This window comes from Eubalaena glacialis, chromosome 6 (genome assembly GCF_028564815.1).
Source record: "Eubalaena glacialis isolate mEubGla1 chromosome 6, mEubGla1.1.hap2.+ XY, whole genome shotgun sequence".
In the NCBI taxonomy this organism is placed as follows: Eukaryota; Metazoa; Chordata; class Mammalia; order Artiodactyla; family Balaenidae; genus Eubalaena; species Eubalaena glacialis.
The window spans coordinates 48,903,945-48,911,893 of NC_083721.1; the positions used below are offsets into that span (position 1 = coordinate 48,903,945).

Genomic DNA, 7,949 nt, shown 5'->3' on the forward strand with positions numbered 1-7,949 from the left:
TATTTTCCACCTCAGCCTGTACACCTTCACAATTCTCTTTCTATTATACAAACGTACCATAATTAAATCATTCTTCTCCCAATTGACACTGGTAGTTTTCCAGTTTTATTTCTGTTTCAAATAGCAACGGCTATCTTTATGCATATATCTAGGTAAACTTTTGCAAGAGTTTTTGCAAGAGTATATCCAGAGGGTAAATTCTTAACAGTAAGATTGCCAGATTAGAGGGACTCACATTTGACATTTTAATGGATATTACAGAGTCAACTTCCTGAAAACTGCATTGAGGTAAATGTAATTTTCTATATGTTATTTCTTTTTTTTGAAGCAAATACACATAGTTTTTATTTTCTCCTACACAAAATTTTTATATTCCTGTATATAAAATCTAAAAATACACTTCTTCTTTTATTTTATATTGTAGTAAAATAATCAGTATATTGTATTTTATTTCTATATAGATTTTTCCCCAACACCTTCTCTAGCTATTCTTTATCTTCTGTTTCATGCACTTCTGAGTGCTATTCCTTTTCTCCTTTTTCCTCCCCCTCTTTTGCCATTTTCCTGTTACCTGTCAGTCTCTATCTCTCTCTAAATATTTGTTATTCCATTAACAAAGGGAAGAGGGAAATGGATGAATAAATGATGGTATATTTCACATATCATACATGTATATATACACATATGTATTTACACTCTGGAAAATTGCACAGTAATGAAAAATAAGAAAACTAGAGCTATGTGTGTCAACATGGATAAATTTTACAATGTTGGGAGTAGGGTAGCAGTTGCAGAAGAATACAATTGAACAGTGTACTGTTTATATAAATTTTACTTAAAATGCAAAACACTACTGTATATTATTTAAGAATATTCATGTTGGGTTAAAAGTAAAGATGAGATACCAAATTCACATAGTCACTGTTTCTTAGTGGGGAAGAAAGGGGGATGTGACTGGGCAGAAATCCATGAGCGCTTCACTTTTTTATTTAAGCTAGAAGTGAATAGATATGTGAGATTTCATTTTTTTATTATGTCTTTTTATATTTTGATTTAAAAAGCAAAGAGAAGAATATCTACAATTATTAACTCTAGGGAGTGTAATTCCCCTTTGTTAAATTAGAAAAACAAAATAACTAGAATGTCTTCTATTTCTCTCACAAAAAATCCCACTAAATAGATTTTTACTTATCTATCCCAGCATGGATTTTTTTGTTGTTGTTATTTTCCTTAAAACCAGAAACCAGCAACTCTGTAGATGGAGTGCGATCTATAAAAATATTGAATCACTATGTTGTATACCTGAAACTAATATAATTTTGTAAATCTACTATACTTCAAAAAAAAAAAAAAAAACCAGCAAGAGAAAAAGAACTCTGCCATCTTTGCCCTCAAGATAGATGCTAATATTATTATTGGACAACTCTGCCATCTCTCTACAGACTAGTCATAGATTAGAGTTGTGTTATATAAATCAAAAAAGTTGAAATTCCTCATAGTTTATTATTTTAAAAGTATATTCTCAACATTTTCACTTGATTTTCTTACCATATAGAGTGATGTTTCATAATAATGCTTTTATAGTAGTACCAGTGGCATAAGGAAATATAGTAGCTGGGTTAGAATTGATTTTTTTCCCCCAACCTGTGTGTTTAAAATACTACTGAAATTTTTTTCAGGCTATTAAAAAATGTATCATTTTTAAAGTTGGTGATACCCACTTTTAACATCTTATAATTCTTTGTAGATGAAATTGACAGTTCTTCAATGTCAGATGATGACAGAAAAGAGGTTGTAAACATTCAGACTTGGATAAACAAGCCAGACGTCAAGCATCATTTTCCTTGCAAAGAAGTGAAAGAAAGTGGACACATATTTCCTAGGTACTTTTTAAAATACCTTCTTCAGAAGTAAAATTGAATTTAGGGAAGTAATGATATAAAAGGTAGCTGCAGAAGAAATTTTATGTATCCAAGTACAATAAGATATAATTTCCTGGGGATTTCCCTGGTGGTCCAGTGGTTAAGACTCTGAGCTCCCACTGCAGGGGGCACGGGTTCAATCCCTGGTCAGGGAACTAAGATCCCGCATGCTGTGCGGTGCAGCAAAAAAAACAAACAAACACACAATGAGATATAATTTCCCTCTGTCAACTTGTATTATATGTCTTGATTTTTAAAAAATATTTCTTACGTAATTTTTTTTATTTTGAAAAATTTAAACAGAAAAGTTGAAGAAATAGTACATTGAATAGCTTTATAAGCCTCTCTCAGACTCACCAGCTTTTAACTTTTTTTCACACTACCCCACCTCTCTTTTTATGTTTGTATATACATACACACATACACATACACTTTCTTTTTGTCAGACCATTCAGAAGAAGCTTACAGCTACGACACTTTACCCCAAATGCTTCAGCGTAAATCTCCAAAGAATATCCACAGTCTCCTCCACAGCTCCAGTAGCACTATCACATCTTTAAAAGCTTTAAAATTAATGAACATCATTCAACATACAGAACACACTCAAATTTTTCAGTGTCTCTAAAGTATCTTTTATAGTCTTTGTTTTTTTCTTCCTGGTCCAGGATCCAGTCCTGTTTCACACATTGCATTTGCCTGTTATCTCTCTTTAGTCTCACCCAGTGTAGAACAATACTGCTTCCCTCACCACACGTCCCCCTTTTCTTCATGATGAATGAATCCTTTTTGAGTCTAGGCCAACTGTTCTGCAGAATGTCCCACAGTCTGGATATCTGATGTTTGTCCTGTTGTATTTCATAAAAGTGTGCGAGTATTATCACTATACTAAAAGTGAGCTGAGACACAAAGCAGGGTGTGTGTATTAATAATTCTATCCCTATTTTGCCTTTAGGATCCAGTTACAGAATATTATTAAATATGTAAGGCAGCCCAGGTATTGCTTAGTGGTCTTTGACATAAAGTATATGTTATGGTATGTTGAATGAGGATAGTTTACTGTTAAAAGTCTGAAAGGTAGTATATTCCAAATACCATATAGAATAGATTGTAAAAATTTATTATTTTAATGATTTCTAATTGTATTATAGTTTTTATTATATTAAATATAATTTTTGCTCTTAAACAGTTACAGGATTATCTGTTAATAAAACATTAATTTTGCATACAACTAAAGGAAAATTAAAAGCTGTTACTAGGTAGCTTATTTGTTTATAGACGATCCTTTGCCTTCACTTTTTAACTCAAAAGTAATTTCATCTGGAGTTGAACATTTTATATAATAGGAGCTGTTGAAGTAATAGCTGTTTTAAATGACATTTCTTTAAATTCTTTTTGTTTTTTTAATGCTTTTGTCCCTCTCAAGTCATCTGTTGGTTACTGCAACACATATGTACTGTTTAAGGGAGATTCTTTCACGGAAAGGATTGGCTTATATACAGTCTCGACAAGCACTAAATTCTGTGGTTAAAATAACATCCAAAAAAAAACATCCTGAGCTAATTACCTTCAAGTATGGAAACAGCAGCACTTCGGGAATAGAAATCTTGGCAATCGAAAGGTAAGATTTTCTTAGGATGATGTTATCTGAATTACTGAATTAGTTCATTATTAAACACGGTTTGTTTCTCTATTTTGGGGAATGGGTGGTGGAACAGGATACTTGAACCATTTTTATTAGTATTCTCGCTATCTTTTTTCTTACAAATTTAGTAATATATGGTTTAGCCATTAGCACATGATTTCATTAAGTGCAGTAGCTAATTTCACAAACTTTTTGACAGAAGGGTCTTTAGGAATAATCTACACCAGTGCTACACTAAATGCTGGTTTGCAATTAAATAAGGAGCTTTTATTTTCCTTCATCAAAAAATTCTTGTTTTAAAAACGTATCAACGAAGTAAGCAGTGTGCTGGATGATGTAGTTAATTTACAAGTCCTGTACAAGTCTGGTACAAGTTCTTCCTTATCTCATCGTGGACCAGTGACAAACAGTTCATGGACCAGCACAAGGGCCATAGACCACACTGCTATCGAAGCTAAACCATCTTTAATCTTACAGGTAAAAATGTGAAGCCCAGAGGGGTTGAATGACTTCCAGATCTTCACACTTGTGTTAGAACCAAATATAGCCCTCCTGACTCCTGATCTCCAGTTCATTCCACCTTGCTCTACGCAATATGAAAAATCACCTTGCTTTTGCATTTAGATTTTCTTTCTTTCAAAATAACTCTTTTGAGTATATGTTGAAATAAGTGATGGGGAGTACATAGGAGGGCATCTGTGCTTGATTTGTAGGTTACTTCCGCATTGGAAGTGATATCTAAGTTGAGTCCTGAACAGAAGGCTCTATATTAATATATATATTTTTCCCTCATAGGTATTTGATTCCAAATGCAGGAGATGCTACCAAAGCCATAAAACAACAGATCATGAAAGTTTTGGATGCTTTGGAAAGTTAATATAAAAGAAAATTATTTCAAAAGAAATTAAGGCAACCAAGAGAAATATGGACATATTTTCCTGACTGAATGCTAACCGGAGACTTTCATTTGCTTATGGGGGTGCTTGAATAGCAAGTCTAAGAAGGTGTAAATTATTATAATCAATCTCTGGAAAGTTAAATTTTTTTAAAATTTTCTTTTGCATTTTTGGTTTTGTAAAATGATTTCTTATAAAGGTCAGTTATTAAATGACTTTGAAGTAACTGACCCTGTGCCCTTAGAACTAAGGGTGCAGAATGCAGTTCTGTTTTGAAGAGCTGCTTTAAGGGAACATGCATCAGTTTAGATTTAAAAACAACCATACACATATATATTTGCAGTGTCTTCACTGAAAATTAGAGATAGAATTTGTTGAAGAGACCCCTTTAATTGCTACATTTAGGTTTATCCACTGAGCAGTATCAGAAACTAAAAAGTATTACATAGATTAATAATTAGCTTGCTGTTTCTGTTCTTAAAAAGAGTGAAATCTTTTTTAATGCAATGGATGAAGATTCCAGCCAACTCAAATGCAGAGCAGCTAGTGAAATGTTGAAACATCAGTTTCTAAGTCATCTTTGCACCATTAGCTAATAGTTTGAACACTTAGTGCTTCAGATACTAAACTTCATCCTAATTGTCTCTAAGGAGCAGTTAAAAGCATTATAATAAGTAGGTAGGCATGTTAAGATTAAAATTAACACTTGGGGGACTGACTTGTATCTTTAAAAATGTCATTGGTCTTTATTACAAGAGGAATATTTGATTTAGAATGTTTCGAAACAGGTGTTGAGTACACATGGATTTATCCTCAGTGAGATTATGTCTGTGACCACACTATTATCCACCTAAAGAAAAGCCAGATAATCAGAGAGCTGTCTAAACTAGTTTTTATCATCACTTTCTGAAATTTCTTTCTCTTCTTTGGTTTTTGTTCTTACTAAAGTTCCAGTGGTTTGAAATGATTTTTAGTCTCTTAATATGACAAAACTGAAAAGTGGTCTGGTTTATTTTGCAGCTTTCTCAGTTTAATTCATTGAGGTTCATATTAGACACATTGGGTGAAAGAAATCCAGGAACACGTTTGGGGCCATGGAATGACTGCTTATAAAATCTGTTTGGGAAGTAGCAAATCCTCACAACCTGCTGTGTCCTAAAATGTAATGGATTGTCTCTAAGGGGTTGATAGGAGAAATATTTAGATGTATTCTGTTTACAGCCAGTTATTTTAATTTACTTAATGGAAATCAAGTGAAAAAAAGGCAACATAGTTCAAGATATTTTATTCTAATATCTAAATAATAAAGTTTGAGTGGTTGAAGACATTTGCATGAAATTGCACCTGGTGCAATACTTGATATTTATAACTCTCCCCACAACTGTTGTATTGCATTTTTCCCCTTCTTTTGGTGCCCCTTTTAGAAATGTCTTGAAGTCTCATTTGTTGCCATTTCAGCCATGGGACTTCTTTCATAATATTAGTGTAAAGATATTTGTGTTACTCTTTATAAATTACAATTGTAAATAAATCAGTACAGTTTGCTCAAAACTTTGTTCTTAAGGACAGTGTGTCTCTCCCTCTCTCTTTCTCCCTTTCCCCCCATTTGTAAATCTCTATGGATACAACAAAATTAGGAAATTGAGAGCTATCCTTTCAGTGGAAATTAAATGTTCAGATTTTAGGTTTTAAAGTATTAGATTCCTATTTCTGTTCTTCTAGATGGGGAGGAGGAAAGAGGTAGTTTAAAACTAATTACATTACATTCTACATGTAGTAAATTCCTCCCTTGAACTACTCATCTGAACTTCAGTTTCCTCATCTGAAATAGCTCAGTTATTAGTCATGAATATCAAATGAAAAGACATTTCATTGATTGTATTAGATACTTATGTAGCTTATCCTCCCTTCACTGTCCCGATAACCAGAGAACTAGAATTCACTCTGGGATATCCACCTCTCGTGGACCCTTAAGGATTGCAGGGGTTGCAGCATTATGAGGTTGGTATTTTCTGTATTTTCAAGATGAGAAAAACAAGGCTCAAAGAAATTGAGTGAAAAGAAAAAGTACCCCTCATCTCTCCCCAATCCCTGGGAATTATTATTGCTTATTAAGGTGTAAAATTAATCCCCTATGTAATATTTGATGTCACTTGTCCACCATTAATAAAACATGTTTTCTAGTAGAGATGATAAATTTTTACTGATATATACTCAACCATTTTGCCACTGGTATGTTTCATACAGGACCATTAAAACTCCTTAGCATGATATTCTAACATACTAAACTAACTGCCATCGGTTGACAGTTCTATTCTATTTAAAATTTGACAGTTTGACTTGGGGGAGACCCAACTCCATAGGTTGAATGTGTGATGAAAGTAATATCTCAACTTTACCATTAACATCTTGAACTTAAAAAACTTCATTGAAATATAATCCACATACTATAAAGTTTACCTTTTTAAAAAGTCTACAATTCAGTGGTTTTTAGTATATTCAGAGTTGCGCAACCATCACCACTGTTAAATTCCAGGACATTTCATCACCCCAAAAAGAAACCCCACACACATTAGCAGTCACTCCCCTCTTCCCCACTCCCTCCTGCCTTTAGTAACCGCTAATTTACTTTCTGTCTCTATGGATTTGCCTATTCTGGACATTTCATGATAAAGGAAATCATACAATAAGTGGCTTTTGTGTCTGGCTTCTTTCACCTAGCCTGATGTTTTCAAGCTTCATCCATGTTGTAGCATCTGTCAGAATTTCTTTTTATGGCTGAATAATATTCAATTGTATGGATATATCACACTTTTTATATTCATTTATTAATTGATGGACATTTGAATTGCTCCTCCTTTTTGGCTATTAAGAATAATACTGCTTTGAATATTCACATACAAGTTTTTGTGTTGACATGTTTTCAATTATCTTAGGTATCTATGAGTTACTCTGTCATATGTTAAATTCTACATTTAACTTTTGAGGAACTTCCAAACTATTTCCCAGAGGAGCTTGACCATTTTACATTCCATCTGGCAATGTATGAGTGCTCCAGTTTCTCTCCTTCCTTGCTTTTTTTGCCTTCCTGTCTTTTTTGTTATAGCCATCCTAGGACGTGAAGTGGTATCTCGTGGTTTTCATTTACATTTCCCTAATGACTAATGGTGGTTGAGTTTCCTGTGCTTATTGGCTATTTGTATAACTTCTTGGGAGAACTGTTGATTTGGATTCCTTGCCTATTTTTAAATTGGGTTATTTGTCTTTATTGTTGAGTTGTAAGTGTTCTTTACATATTCTGGGTACACATCTCTTGTCAGATACGTTTTCTCCCATTCTCTGGGTTCTCTTTTCACATTCTTGATGGTGTCCTTTGAACCATACAAGTTTTTAGTTTTGGTGATGTCCAGTTTCTTTGTTTTTCTTTTTGTCACTTGGTGCTTTGGGTGTCATATCTAAGTAATCAGTTGTCTAATCAGAGGTAATGAA

General features: G+C 33.3%; 1 protein-coding gene across 3 annotated transcripts in view; it reads left to right on the forward strand.

Annotated features, from left to right (window-relative positions):
* The window catches only part of TBC1D23 (TBC1 domain family member 23), a 61,181-nt gene extending 55,310 nt beyond the window's left edge, over window positions 1–5,871 (forward strand). For 2 of the 3 annotated variants that reach the window (XM_061193021.1, XM_061193022.1), the window contains 3 exons: window positions 1,748–1,883; window positions 3,346–3,540; window positions 4,360–5,871. In XM_061193021.1, the coding sequence (XP_061049004.1) occupies window positions 1,748–1,883; window positions 3,346–3,540; window positions 4,360–4,441 (413 nt within the window). In that variant the 3' untranslated portion in view covers window positions 4,442–5,871. Of the gene's footprint in view, window positions 1–1,747; window positions 1,884–3,345; window positions 3,541–3,880; window positions 4,137–4,359 lie in introns of those variants that run through there. The other variant, XM_061193023.1, reaches the window with a different exon arrangement.
* The last annotated feature ends 2,078 nt before the right edge of the window (window positions 5,872–7,949 follow it).